At 46.9% G+C, this 15,226-nt stretch overlaps 3 protein-coding genes across 3 annotated transcripts; 2 read left to right on the top strand and 1 right to left on the bottom strand.

Annotated features, from left to right (window-relative positions):
- Nucleotides 1–481: 481 nt before the first annotated feature.
- LOC131282529 (cysteine sulfinic acid decarboxylase) lies at nucleotides 482–6,421 on the bottom strand. The gene is made up of 4 exons (XM_058312026.1): nucleotides 5,675–6,421; nucleotides 2,725–2,881; nucleotides 2,449–2,659; nucleotides 482–1,082 (listed from the first exon to the last, which is right to left on the bottom strand). Exons 1-4 carry the CDS (start codon nucleotides 6,419–6,421, stop codon nucleotides 482–484), a joined length of 1,716 nt encoding a protein of 571 aa, XP_058168009.1.
- A 2,773-nt stretch (nucleotides 6,422–9,194) lies between these two features.
- On the top strand, nucleotides 9,195–9,684 carry LOC131293727 (dermokine-like). Its single transcript, XM_058321797.1, has 2 exons — nucleotides 9,195–9,622; nucleotides 9,678–9,684. The coding sequence occupies exons 1-2, from the start codon at nucleotides 9,195–9,197 to the stop codon at nucleotides 9,682–9,684; spliced, it is 435 nt and encodes a 144-aa protein (XP_058177780.1).
- Nucleotides 9,613–14,177, top strand: LOC131282328 (leukocyte receptor cluster member 8 homolog). Its single transcript, XM_058311756.1, has 4 exons — nucleotides 9,613–11,342; nucleotides 11,617–11,815; nucleotides 11,890–12,097; nucleotides 12,501–14,177. The coding sequence occupies exons 1-4, from the start codon at nucleotides 9,690–9,692 to the stop codon at nucleotides 12,775–12,777; spliced, it is 2,337 nt and encodes a 778-aa protein (XP_058167739.1). The 5' UTR covers nucleotides 9,613–9,689; the 3' UTR covers nucleotides 12,778–14,177.
- Nucleotides 14,178–15,226: the final 1,049 nt, after the last annotated feature.

The raw sequence follows: 15,226 nt of genomic DNA, 5'->3' as shown, positions 1-15,226 counted from the left end.
CAGAATTACTGATACTACATCTCTGTTTAAAAGTTATCTTTTCGTTTCGGATTTACAATCCCTTTTTTTGTTTTTCAATAATAACTCATTCGGATTTATTGACGAAACATTTGGCGTTCGTTAAAAAATGTATTGAACATGCTTACGATACAGTAAAAATAAGTAAACTTAAGCGAATAACTCCTCCTTCAGGGAAGTTACAATTTCACTTAATAATTGTGTGTGTGTGCTTGTTTTTTTTTATCTCGCAATAGTAGTACACTTTGCATTGGATGCATTCCCTTTCTTACGCCCCCTGTCTTTCCCAATTAATCGTTATCGCAATTCGACCAACGGTCGTCTTATAGAATCCAGTTTGTGATTTGTTTTTTAGAAGCTAGCAACGAATGCGTTCAATAAATACAACTGTACGTGATAAAGAGGGGAATAATTTAAGCAACATGAAACAACAAGGACCAAGTCAGTGCAAACGCGTATGTATCTACAAGTCCTTGCCCAATCGTTCTATCTCATCGATGATGTAGTTCATGTCCGATTTGTCCAGTGAAGAGTTTTGCAGCACCAGCCGGAAGAAGTTGGGCTTGTCGTGGATCGGTTGGTACGTGATCATCATGGAACCTTCCTTCATCATGCGCTCTTTCACCTTTGGCGCGACCTTGTGCAGCCGTTCCCGGTACTCGGCCGAGTCCCGCGGTACGCCCCGGAGTCCCGGAGGCACATACCAGAAGCACACGTTCGTGCACTCCGGGTTTTCGATGACCATCTCGAACCCGGGCCGTGCCTTAATACTGCTGGTAAAGTGTTCGGCATTCTCGAACACCTTGTCGATGTGCTGCTCAAACCCGGCGGTACCCTTGGCGCGCCACATGAACCAGAACTTCAGCACATCGGCCCGCCGGCCACACTGGATGTGCTTGTCGCCGGTATCGTACCGGGTGTCGTAGAATTTGTCCTTCTGGAACAGATAGGTCGCGTTGGTCGAGTGGCACTCGGACAGAATATTGCGATGGCGGGTCAGCAGGGTGGAGCACTGTTGCGGTGCGGCCAGCAACTTGTGTGGGTTCCACGTGACGGAGTCGGATCTGTTCGAGGATGGAAGGAAGTGAACATACCGATCAGTTATGAAGACAACCGATACGTATCTAATTTTACGCTGCATTACAAGTAGCCTCTAAAACAAAAATCTGTCACTAATTCTTGTCTGTCGTTTATTCATAATTTGTACCGGCATTTTCAAACGCCCGTTCGTCACGCTCGGCGAGTTCCCTTTTACTGCCGCCAATACGTGCAAATGTGTACCGATCAAGGATCTTCGCATTTTCACTGCCATTGACATTGGCCTCGCGCGTTCAGCTTGGCCTGGTACGTCCGCTATGCACAAAGAAAATAGTCACTACCCAGAACGAACGCTCCTTCTTACTGGCGTTGCTTCTAGGCCTTTGGGCCAATGTCGCGGCACGTGGCACTAGCGCAAATTATGTCTATTCGGACCGGAAAATTTATTTCGCCAATTCAAACCAACGACTGGGGTGGTGGAATGCCTTGTGCGAATTGATTAGTTAGCAATTAGGTATGACTGGCGTTGGACCGGCAAAAACCACTTCAGTCGGTTTTCATTTCGACCGAATTTTTTAAATTTAGTACACAATTTTTTAGTTTATTCTTATTTTGTTCGTGATCAAAAAGGTGCTACACCTCTTTCAGTTTGCCCTTTTTGAGAATTATTTTGTTTAGAAAATGTGCACCCACCGAGCACATGGCCTCCATTAGTAGGAACAGTTCGGCTTGTGCATTCACTAAATGCACTCTATCATTTTGCGATGGCAACCAAAGACCAACCGAGAAAAACCACATTAACCGTACCAAAAAGGTCAGCACTGATTGGAAAGTAAAGGCCAAAGAGAAACTTTTATGGCAGGCTCGATCGGCTCGTATGTAATACCGGACAAAGTGGCGAGGCGGAGGTACAGAAGCACTAGGCAGGAGTCGTTACAATTAAAATGGGGAGGGGAGGGGGGGCTGTGCTTTTGTTTCTAGTCGCGACGTACGAGAATATCTTGGCTTGCCAGTGCTCCCGCGATGCAAGGTTGCGGGGTACGCTTTTAAGATGCCGTATGAACCAGTGCGTTCACAACATTCATTTCCGCAACGCGGAAACTCGTCAAAACAGACAATGAACCCGAGAGAACTTCCTCGCCGATTGCCGTCCAATATCAATCACAAGAACGGAGATTGGTTCCGAAGTCCGCGACGAGCTGCAGCGGCAGTGAAATCCATTCCCTTGTTCTTTACGAGAATAGACAGAACAAAACAAAAACCTCCACAAAACTGGCCAAACTGGTGCACCAAAAGGAAAAAAAACAAGCAGGGAACCTCAAACCGGCACAACGACAACAACAACAACTGAACGACTTCCGGAAGTGATGGTATGGGTTCCGTGGACCTTACCTTTCGATTCCTTTCAGCAGGGTACGATACTTCTTGGACATCAGCGCACCGCCACCCCAGGCCGCATCGACGTGCATCCAGAGGTTGTACTTGGCGCACAGGTCCGCAATCTGCTCCAGCGGGTCGAAGGCCCCAATTACGGTGGTGCCGGCCGTGGCGGAAACCATGAACGGCAGCGCTCCCTCCTGTTTGGCGCGCAAGATTTCGCTTTCTGTAAGTGGAAGGAATGTTATTGATTTACCACCTTGCAGCAAGAAGGAGAACGTTCTCACGTACCCAAATGATCGACGCAAATTTTGCCAATCGCATCTGTTTTGATAGCGTAGACGTTATCCGAACCGATGCCCATGAACGACGCCAGCTTCTTTACGGAATAGTGTGCATCTTCCGATGTGAAGATCACCAATCGTGGAAGAGCATGCAGTCCTTTCGCCTGTAATGGATCGAAGAGAATCGGAATCGGTGATTAAAAGAGATTCATTTACATAAGCGTCAGAGGTCTGGAGGTTGGCAGAAAGGTTTCTAGCTCTATTACAGCATAAGATGTGACGTCAGAGCTTATCGGTTAGTATAGATAGATTTTGTATTGTAAAACAATGAACGTAACATCGTTTGTACGATCACCGAGCGATAAGCCATATTCTATAATCGATCTTTGTTTGAGATAGACGAAGTCTGATGGAGCAAACCCGCAGGCGATCAGTGAATGGGCAATCAAGGTCGTGTTGAATTTGCCACGTAACGGAATGGGTTCGCTTTGCGACGTGCTAGAATTCCCACCATTAATGGAATGACCCAAGCCCAGCAGCATCAGCAGTTATCGCTCTCTAGCCGTAATTAGCCCTCCGTGCCTGGACGGAGAGACGACCCGTGATGATCATGTTGCCGATCGCTGATCGCACACCGTGCGATACGATGAATCAATCGCAGATTGTACGGCAGCGGCATTTACGATAATAAGTCGCTAATAGGCACCGCGAACCGTCCGGGGCCTTTGTAGCCGGCGAGTCTAGAATGGAATCAAAGTGGCTGTACTTTGTAATTTCCTTTACACTGCACCACAAAGCGACCGGGCGGGGGAAACCCTATTGCCAAAGGAACTCCCAAGTGCAATTGAATGGAATTTGCAATCATTTACTAGCAACAAGCTTCCAGTGCATTCGCTGCCGAATGGGAAATGGTTCGACCGGGATCCCCTTTCCATTTCTAGTTTAAATGAGCTAATTTTTGCACCACATGCGTCATCTAGATAAGAACACTCTTTATGTACATTTCCTCTACAACCAGTGGAGCGTCATTTTTGAAACGCACTGGCAAATGGAGAAACGGAAAAGAACGAACCGCACGCGACAAATTTCGCATATTAATGGCTCATGAAAACAATCCTACCCCTAAACCAGTTCCAAACCATTTGTTTATACACATTTAGGATGCTGATTATTTTGTCAGATTAAAATCCCCAGTTCCTGCTAGGTGGAAATTAATGATCGTCACCTTAACCAGCCAAAACCAGTTGGTCGGTTAATAGTTCGCGAATTCAAACCTGTCGAAAACCTACCAGTTCACCAAACCGCTACATTTTCAATGTCGAATTCGGCAGTAGCAATTTATTCCAGTTCACTGATCGATCGTGCACGGCGCGTGTCCCTCCGCAGGAACCTAGTTCGTTTTCGTGGTCATCGTGCTCTGGGGCTTTAGGTTTGAATTTGGTTTACTCCAAAGATGGCGGAGGAGGGAACGTCATTCGCGCGCGCGCGCGCCGTCCGTCATGTTCAGGGTCAAAGCCATCATGTCGTTACGGGCCAAAAGCCTCGCGGTGGTGCGGTGGTGCGGTGGTGCGGTGGTGCGGTGGTATGTCGGCATCACGATTGGCACATCGAGTGTCATGGTAATCGGTGGGGCCGGTGCTTGCCGCCTGCCAAGCCTACCGGCCCAAATACAGGAAGTAACACTTCCCCCGTTTAACGGTTGATTGGGCGGGGAGTGTGAGCGGCCGGTGCCGACTTCTTACGGTCTTACCGTTTGCTTCTTTCATGGACATCCTTGCCCCCCGCCGCCCTCAGGAGGATGGCAATGGACACGCGCCACCAATAGCTCTTGACTGGCTTGTGGGCTCCGCAGAAGAAGTGGTGCGCCTTTATTCACAGCAATTTTAGCAGCTACTTTTGAGGCTTTACTGCGCCACTAATTACGGTCGGCATGATCACTGTGCATGTTCTGCATCTATTTTTAGCACATTTTTTATTATTATCATCCGTTTCACGCTGCATCGCGCTGCACTTGAAGGAAGCCCGCCGTCTTTCAATGCAAACGAGGTTGGTTGGGTGGACAGCTACCGACAATCGACTTCCTGCAGCTGGCGGCAGCTTCAGGTTAGTGCACTACCTTTCCACACCGCTCCCGGTCGATAAAAATAAACTTTCCTTTCACTCAACTCGCAAAGTGATCCGTACCGATCAAGCGTTTTCCTTAAGGAGGTATATAAATTATATATAAACCCTCCACAAGTCATTTCGAAGGATCTGATGAGTTGAGGGACCAATCATGGCCCAAGCTAGACCACAATGGATTGTCTAGAGTTTTTTTTATTGTGGCACATGTGTACACGTGCAAGTCCTTGCCAGTCATGTTGGCGACTACACCTCAGGCCACCGTCGAATTGAATAATTGCCGTGATATTGAAGCACGACTATTTAAGATATGTTAGCATGTGTTTCTTGAAAAAGCACAGGCTATTTTTTGTTTTATCGTTTTAGTATTGTTGAAATCTAGTAAATTCTATTCAATCGTAACATCGGAATCGAGCAATTATATAATTTTACATTAAATTTGAGAACGTTGATCGTTTCATAATTTGTGTTCTTCACATAAAATTATACTTTTCCCGTTATAGATATACAAAGGTATTTGTTTCGATTTTTAAATAATGTAGGTATCAAGTAAATTTTGATTACAATCGTATTTTTCCTTAAACTGATAGCCTATATCTGTAGAATAATAAATGCAAGAATTATTTTGTAATCCGTTAGATTTAGATAGAACCGTGCTTTTTGCAGTTCTGAGATTTAGCAGTATAGTTAAATGGTAGAATGGTTTTGATTACCCATAACCTTCTATGAGAACAATGAGTTGACAATTAAATTTAAAGCAATTTAGCACACCCATATTAAATCTGGAACTTCCAGCTGGTTAGAACACTTATGTGTCCTTTCCAAACGCCACTTACCTTCACATCAGGCATGAATTTGTAGCGCGCGCAGCTAATTGCGTAGCCGTTGGCCATCGAGCCGCCGGGAGCGAAAATGCCATCGCCTTCACCGTTCGGGTAGCCGACGATCGTGCGCATTTCCCGCAGCACCACCTCCTCCATCAGCACAAACACCGGCGACACCTCGAACGTGTAGACGCTCGGGTTGAGCGCATCGGTCAGCACCTGGCCAGCGAATCCGTACGGATCGACCGACGAGAACAGCTGGTTCATGAAGTACGGATGTCCCGTCTTGACCGAGTGCCGGATGGTGGCACGGGTCAACTCCAGCAGCTTCTCGTGCGTGTCCGGCTCCTGCTTGATCGCCAGATCGAGCGTCCGCTTCAGCTCTTCCGGGTCGACCCAGTTCAGGACCTTGTTCGCCCGGTCGGTCGCATTGAAGACGGCCGAGTTGAGCACCTCGGTGAGGAAGTCCGTCAGGAACTGCTGGTGCTGCTCGCGGTTCGGCAGACTTGCGTAACGCTTCTCGGACACCTCCGCCGCCAAGCCCTCGGAGGCCGAGCCCTGGAACTGCGTGCTCTTTCCCCGTGTTTCCACCGCCTTCTTCAGTGGTGGCACACTGGAGATGTGGTGCGCTCCGCTCACAAACAGCTGCTGCACGTCCTCGTCCTCCGAGACGCCAGCACTGTCCGAGCCGCTGGCGTACGTCGTGGCCACATCCTCGATCACTTCCAGCTCGACACTATTCACTCCGTTGGCGGGCATGTTTCTAGGCGTAGAGCTCCTGTGGGTGCTTTTCTTTTCAACGAAAACTTCGTAACACTGGATCCTGGAACCAACAGGCGACGGTTATAGTCCACTGGTGGGTTTTTTTGGATTATCCTTGTTGATATGGCTGACTGGTACTATACTCCTGAGAGGGTCTCTGGGTGGGGTTCTTGGTCACCTCTTACTATGGGACGGGCTTCCTTGCTCGCGAACTGCTTTTACCGGCATGAAGCACCGAAGGTAGACCACTGCACACACACACGAGCGCACACACACACTCACAGGCTGCTGTACTATTGCTTGCTGCGATCGACTTTCGAAGCGATCAGGCTCAAACTAAACTCTCCCGGCCACTGGCACACGCTCTTATATATGAACGCTACTGATCGGGTGTTTCGGAAGTGGTCGTTACTGATTCCCCCCCGTTTTGGCGCACGTGAGTACGCGAGAACGACGGTGCTACTGCCTGCGCCCCATGACGTGTGTTGCTCGATCAGCGGCAACCGTTAGGTAGTGCGATGCTACTACTAGGCACACGCCGCGAATCGGAAGCGGAGCACTCGCGTAGTGCGGATCGCCCGTCGACCCGCCATTCAAGATCGTTCTCTCAGTAAGCGCTTGGTTGGTATGGTAGGGAGGGTGAGAAAAACGCCACTACCAAACTAAGCGCGCGATCGGTTCGTGTGCTAGGTTCCGCCAAACGGATACTCCGGACACGAGAGCGCGTTTTTGTTCTTTTGGCACGCGTACAATCCGCTTCAAATGCTGCTATCGGTCGGGTGGAGAAAAGCTGGTTGGTCATCGAAACATAGCGAGAACATAGCAATTAAGTGGAGCACAAAAAATGAATGGTCTTAACAAAAAATCAAATCAGTTCATGAATGTAGCATGACGTGGGATGTAAGTATCGATCTCGTGTGTACAAGTTTCTTTGCTACCCTATTAGAATGTAGTGTTTTTTTTTCGTGTGATAATTAGGACAAAAAATCCTCCTGAATCCCATAAACATTGTTGCCGCCACCAGCAATGTTTACTATCTAAAGCGATCGATTAATTGGAGGAATGATTCGAATTGCAACGAATGATGGCTTACGGTACACTATTTGGACACGTCCTTGGCGCAACCGTTTCCTCGGTCATCGCCAGACTCGTTCGGCGGGTGGACGCATAAACAAACAAAAAATCCATATGATCGCTAGCGTACGCCGAACTCACTTCCGAGTATGCGGACCGCGTTGGGAGCCTAGGATTAAGTCGGGACGAACGGGTTTTTATCAAACCCGTTGTGCGATGGAAAAACGAAAAAAACAATGGCACGAGCTTAGAAAGGCTCTTCTCCGCATACTAATGTAACAAATGGCATATACCTTGAACTTTAGCTCGGTCGCTAGAAACACATGTTGCCGATGATGTGCGTGTATCGGGAAAATCATTATTTCCTCCATATAACAAACATTTCCATTCGACCTCTAGCTTAACACATTTAGAAGCATGTAATCGAACTGTTTCACATTCGGTTCGAGGTAGCGGCCAGTGATTCATTAAACGAACCAGAAGGTGTGTGTCCCGCTTATGCGACGCAGAACAAAAACGCAGAACATTTTCAATTGCAACATCCTTATTGAATTACGCGATACAATTAATGTTCAGTTAGCGTTGCTGTTGGGGGAACTACAGTCGTAAAAAAATGGCAAGTCGCGTGGGTTGCACACGAACACTGACTTTGCTTACTACGCCACGAGGGGCATTTCAGAAGGTTTCATGAATGAATGAAAAAGAAAAAATCACGAACAAAACAATCGAAAGATTAAATGCAATCTTAAAAGCCATTTAAGTCTGATTAAATGAATCACTAAGCGAGTTTTAAATTTAAACCATTTTAATGAGTGGATAAATGAATTGTATTTATATTTTGAATTATTGTTTGAATCGGGTGGCCCACGCGCCCCCCTCATATTTCACAAATTTATAACGAACTAGTTTTTTAGCTAGTTCAAACCGTTTCTTCTTTTACGGTAATGCATCGGTTTAAATATTCGAACTGCAATCATGTGACACCCATTGCATACCTTCAGGGGCAAATTTGAATCAAATTCCTGTTGGACTCGAATCATTCGATTCAGATTCATTCTGATTCATCATAATGAGTCACATCATGTGTGCACATCGAACTTGTCGACTTTTTATATTATTTGTTGATTTCATTGAACTATTTGCGTAAGAAAATCAGGATACGGATAATCTTATTCGGTACAATCGGATTTAAATCTTTAGAATCCGTCAAATGGGAATCGAATCTGTAGAATCCGGCTAGGGATCGAATCTTCGGATCTTCCGAATCCCGATTTTTCAACACTACTTTGGTGTTCAAGCAGAAGCCCTTTGAAACTCAAAGAAGTGAAAAGTGTGTCACAGAGTTCCACAGAGTGAAATTTATGCTTGTGAATCCAATTTAAATAGAATTTCTGATGAATTGTAGTGTTCCGTTAGCATACTTCATTACAATTTTACGGTAAGTTATCATATTTGCACAGAAGTCTCGTTCAAAAAGTATAGCGATTCGCATGATGAAAAATTCCTACTGTCCGCCATTTTGATTTTCTCCAATGTTCATTTTACCTCCCATATTTCACAACCATAGGTGGAAGTAAAAATACTTTTTCGTACCCAAAACCGAGCCAAAAGGGGATAAAAAGAGGACGCATCGTAGCGGATAGTGAATGTTAGCCGTGCGATGCATGTTGTGGGTGAAACAGCCGTAAGTAGCGTTATGAATTCGCAAGATCAATCGTTGAAACAACAGCAGGCAGCTGCGTGGATGGCTGCTGCCCAGGCAGTTCAGCAGCAGTCAGCTGGATATTCCGGTGGTTACGGAATGAACCAACCACAGCAACAGCAGCAGTATGCTCAATACTACCAACAGCTGTACCAACAGCTGCAATACAGTGTGGGAGGTTTGCAGGGAACCCCTGCGGGAGGTGGTGCGTCCGGGTTCGGTGGTGGAAACAACGCCAGCAACGGCAGCGTGGGCAATACAGCGTCGGGTTTCGTCAGCGGTGGTCCAATGTCCAATCTGTCGGATAATGGCAACTCCTCCGATGGAGTGGGTTCTTCATCCGGCGGCGGAATGTCGGGCAACACATTTTTCAGCTCTCAACAGCAGCAGCAGCAGTCCGGAGGTGATGGAATGGGTTTTAAGCAGGCACCGAGTCAGTTCGGGCCTATCCGGTTCAACATCAACAAGCATCCGCAGCGTGTGAGTCCGATGGTGGCTGCAAACCCGCTTGCTGCGGCCAGCCAAATACACGCCCAGCAGCAGCAACAGCACATTCAGCAGCAGCAACACCAGCAGATGATGGCCGCTTTTCAAAATCAAAACCAGAACGGAACTGGCGGCAAGAAGAAGCGAAAGAAGAACAAGAACAACAACAATATGAACAATCAGTCGATGGGAGGTAATGGGGGTGGTGTCGCTGGTTCAATTTTTATGAACGGTGGTAAAGGCGCAGGCTCGACGAATATTCCGCCGCTGATGCCAGCCGGATCGCTGCCATCGAACGGCGGGGGTGCATCTAACGCCGCCAACTTTCCTACACCTCCCCCCGATCTAAGCAAACCACCGCCGCCCCTTCCGGTCGTCTCGATGCCCGTGGTAGGAACGGTTGGACATTCGCTTCCGGCCCCGCAAGCCCCGACCCCTCCGAATGTGCTTCCCCCACCGAAGATGACCGATCAGCAGTTCCACGTTCCCACCGATGGTTGGCCGCAGGGTTTGAACAACTTCGTATCACGATGCTATGCAAAGTGCAAGACGGACTTCGACAAGGATCAAATCGATATCTGTCTGAAGGGTCGCATTACGGCCGCCGCCAACAAAGGTGAACTGTGGACAAAGGACTGGGACAACGAGCCGGTGCCAAGTGTGCATAGTGAGCGCAACCAGCAAGCACTGCTACCGCCAAATATGAACAGCAACAGTTTGGGCGTCAGCCTTGGCCTCGGCAGTAACATTGGCAATAAGGGCAAATCGTTGAGCCAGTACCAGAGTCCACTAGGTAACACCGGTAAAGGAGGCAACCAGCAGTCGCAACAGTTCAACTCCACCGGTAAAAAGGGAACCGCTGGAACCGGACTATCGCAGTCGCTTGGTACGAGGCTGGGCGTAAAGGCAGGCGGATCTTCGAGCGGACGCAAAACACGTCTGTCGAGATCACGTTCGCGTTCGCCAAGTCGTTACAGTAGCAGCGGTAGTCGCAATCGGCGCAGCCGTTCGTCCAGTGACGATTCACGATCCCCACGGCGCAAGAATCGCCGTTCCTCCAGCAGTAGCGAGGAAGATGTACGGCCGACGTTCAACAATAAATCTTTCAGTAAAGGAGGTAACAAACAGCAGCAACAGCAGCAGAAAAATAATAAAAATCAGAAGCAGAATGGTAAAAACCAACAAAACCAACGTAACAACAAAGGGTTCTACTCCGAGCACGGTCAGGTTGGCGGTGCGGTCGAGGGCGACCTGGAGCAGCTGAAGAAGCGCGCGGCCCGTTTTAACAATCAGGGTGGTAAGAAGGTGGCCGCCTCACCGCCTGTCGTCGCCTCGAACATCATTTCACCCTTCGGCCGGAAGGCTGATCGCAGGTTGACCATGCCAACGGCATCGAGAATCTACATCGATGACGCAGCCGACCGGAGGGACGATGACGACGACGACGAGGTGGATCTGTTCGATTTGCACATCGTCGGTACGTGTCGCGATCTTGAGAAAAGCTTTTTGCGCCTAACGAAAGCCCCTGCCCCGTGTGAGGTGCGACCGGTCGAGGTGCTGCGCCACTCGCTGCAGAACGTGAAGAAGAAGTGGGTCGATAAGCAGGACTATTTCTACGCCTGCGACCAATTGAAGTCCATTCGGCAGGATTTGACGGTAAGTTTGTGTTTAAAAACAAATGTCCGTTGTCCAGTTTTGGCTCAGGTACAAATGCTATAGCTATATAACTAGTGTCAGCATTATTTTAGAAACAAGTACTGCTGGATAAAGCTATCAGTTAACATCCAAACGCCTGCTAAGTTTTGACAAAAGGATAAACACATTTGTATCTAGCTACCCTGGTAGATTTGTACATGGAACGATCTCTCCTCGTTATATTATTTCTGACCGGATTTTTACCCTCTATTTCTTCCCAATCGCACACTCACAGGTACAAGGTATTCGAGATGCTTTCACTGTACAGGTATACGAAACCCATGCCCGCATAGCAATGGAAAAGGGAGATCACGAAGAGTTCAACCAGTGCCAAACGCAGCTCAAAATGTTGTACGCCGATGTGGGTGGCGAAAATCATCTCGAGTTTACCGCGTACCGCGTCCTGTACTACATTTTCACCAAAAACACCTCAGGTAACTGAAAAATGGAGCTGCTTTAATAGTCGAGTAGTTTTTAACACGTTTGTGATGTTTTCTTTTACTTTCAGATTTGACCACTATACTCAGGTCGCTAACGGCAGCGGACAAGGAAAGCGATATCGTTCGATTCGCGCTCCGGCTCCGATCTGCCTGGGCGTTAAGCAATTATAGCACTTTCTTCAAGCTCTATCGGGAAGCGCCGTTGATGGCGGGTTATTTGATCGATTGGTTCATCGAGCGTGAACGCAAATTAGCTCTCAAATCCATTATCAAAGCGTACGTATGCGAGCAGGGGTTTTTCTGGTTGTGGGAGCGATGTGGGGTGGGGTAGTTTGGCATGTTTTTCAGCATTCAGCAACGCGTGTAGTAGCAGTCCTGGCCGTTCTCTCCTGCCAATCCACATTGGCTTGATTTGGGAGAAATCCCAAAGAAGGGTTTATTTTATCTGATAGTGGGGTAACTTTACAGGTAACGTTTGGTATGATGGAGCTGAAGAATCTACGAGGTCTAGACAGGTCACAAAGTTGTCTGAAATCGACATATGATCATGCAGCTTTCACAGTACCGTGCGACGTAATAATTCTACTAACTTAACCTTCTAATTTTCCCCTTCTATATTGTATTGACAAGTGACGGAATAATTCATTTAACGATTTCAATTGTATGTATGCACATTTAGTTATCGGCCCAACCTTGCTGTGGAAATGGTCGCACAAACGTTGGCATTCAGCAGCGAGGAGAAATGTAGCGAGTGGTTAGCGTCGTTAGAAATAAGCATGCTCTTCGTACCGGCCACCGCTACCAAAGCATCTTCGCCGCCGGCCTCGACAACGCCGACGACTGCTGGTGGTGTCACTGGGAATGCTGCTGCTGCTGCTCCTGTCGCGGATACTAAAAGTGCAAACAAAAAAGTGATAGATTGCAAGCAGAGCATGAACGCGCTAATCAACTTCTAGTAATGCTCTTTGCTTGAGAATGAACTGAGGAAATAAGGATGATACGGTGGTCCAAGTAGTCCGCTGCTGCAAGATGAACTTGGTTGGCCATGACGTTCGTTCGCCTGATGGTAGTTTACGTCATGATGGTGTAGCTTCTACTTTGGTTCAAAATTTCTTGGCCTATCAAGATGCTACTTCGGTCCCGTCCTCAATCGTAGATCTCTTGCGCTTGATGCAATCCTCGATCGCACAAGAGATGATCCATCCACCTAACACACGACCACCACCCCCTGCTGCGTCTTCACCATGAGCAAAATCGTTATCTTAATCATTCGCCTTGCGTCTCGGTTTGCCATTTGGTGAAGAAAAAAAAGAGCGTTGGCCATCAAAGGAAGCCGATAAAGGAGGAATGAAAGGAGAGAAATTTGTTTTAAAATTTTTCTCCTTTCGATGATTCATTACATCCGACACCTTGGCGCTAGTGGCATAGTGATAACATCGCAGAAAAGGCGACTATCGGTGCGGTATGCTTCTGTTCGTCCGTGTGGTGTGTGTCTGTGTGTGTATGTTTGCGTGAAGAGCAAAGTGAATTAGCGATCAAAATCAAAGACGTAACTTCCTATGTTCAGGTAGCTTTTGCACACCCGATGGCGCTCCGATGAAATTAGACCAGACCTACTCCACTACATTCTTCAATCGAAAGCCGGAGGTGGCCATTACCTTCTTTGATGAAGCAATGCTGGTGCTGAATCATACCTCTGTTTTGTCCGCTGCTGACTTTCTGTTGCAACAGAAGCTCCAACGTGTAGATCTTGAAAAAATAAGATCACCTCCATCTTCCTGAGCAAAGCACTGAAACGAATAACTGCAAATGTACACATGAAAATTACGATGCCATCACAAACAAACCGATCTGCAGACTCTCAGACTGCATTACACATTCCATCTTCAAATGATCGTTCATGAAAACCGAAGCTCTTGAAGCGGATACATGAGCCCTCACCACCGTAAGGAAGAAGTCGATAAGCGAAGGACATGAACCCAATTACAAGTGTTTAATTAGTGTATAGTGCGTGATTTTTAAAGTGTTTATAGAAAACATTTTCCGTTTTATTGTAATTAAGTTATCTGCGCACACTCTGTCGAAGTGACAACCAATCAAATAACAATCGTATCGAATGGACGAAGCCGCAGAATCAACTAGCAATCGCGAAGAGAAGGGTTGTCTTGAAGTTGCTGTGTGTGGTTAAGGACATGCTGTGTGCGACCGAATATGATCACTCTTGCGCAAAGGACGAATTGTGTTAATGTGTGATCAGAGCAGGAATAGCTCATAACGAGCGTTTTTCGTTCCACCGCCACTTCAATGCTTCCATCAGCGGTCGATGCGAAATCAATAATGGGGCCGTACCATTATTACTACCGCATCGAGAAACGGACGCCAAAAGAGCAAAGGGGCGCGGGGACAACAGAGGGGAAGTTTTTTTTTCCTACATCCATAAACATCCATCCTGGGCATCCTTGCAACCCTGAAACGATACTCCTTTCCGGCAACTCTTAAAATGATCCCGTCTTTGTCTCAAGCAATTGGGACAATCCTTCCCCAAGACAAATCCTATCCCCAACTACTACTTCGCTGCTGTTTTAACTGTGATATATGGTATGCTGAAGAGATTGACTGGCCGATGATGGTTGGGTGACCTGATGAATAATGTAGGAACAGGTTTCTCGATGGGAGAAAAGCCTGTTTGCATTACTCTGCTAAATCGACCGTCTTCGCATATACCTCATCAATCGTCAGTTGGAACCGTTTGTCGAAGGGCGACCCCATGACGTTCAGTGTTTGGATATTGGACAGAAACGATGCAGTAATTGCTTCTTGCAGAATGGAGAGTGGTCGTCAAGCATCACCTAGACATCATTTTACAATGGATAATATGGATTATCAACGATTTGTACAAATGCGTTGAGTTGTTACATTTTTGTATATTTAATTATCGCTAGAATAGATAGATCGAGTCTTTCTGCCGGAACCGTAAGTCAATGCGAAACCAGCCTTCTGAATGCACTGGCCTGGCGTACAATATAACCAGAGAGTTCAGTCTTTTACACCTCCAAAACAAGGATGTAAGAGATGTCTTCGGAGCAAGCTCGACATTGTTTTCTGTATGAATAAGAAATTAAATAAATATCATCTTTAGTTTAATCATAGTTTTGTCTGAATCTTTTCTTTTCAAAAAATATCACATCAAATTGGAGGGAAAGAAATATGCTACAGTGTGACCTGTAAAGGTAATTTGCCTTTGTTGCCAAATTACATAAAAGTTTGGTTTTGAATTCAAATAAACATCGCGAATTATTTTATGCTTACCATTTATGCTCACCCGCGCTGACGTTTTAATGTCAGCGGTAGCGGGAGAGAAAAAGAAAGCAAAGTTTGAAAGATTTGTTTACAAATGGTAGCATA

The sequence above is a fragment of the Anopheles ziemanni genome, chromosome 2, assembly GCF_943734765.1.
Source record: "Anopheles ziemanni chromosome 2, idAnoZiCoDA_A2_x.2, whole genome shotgun sequence".
In the NCBI taxonomy this organism is placed as follows: Eukaryota; Metazoa; Arthropoda; class Insecta; order Diptera; family Culicidae; genus Anopheles; species Anopheles ziemanni.
This window is presented reverse-complemented; position numbering and strand designations above follow the sequence as displayed.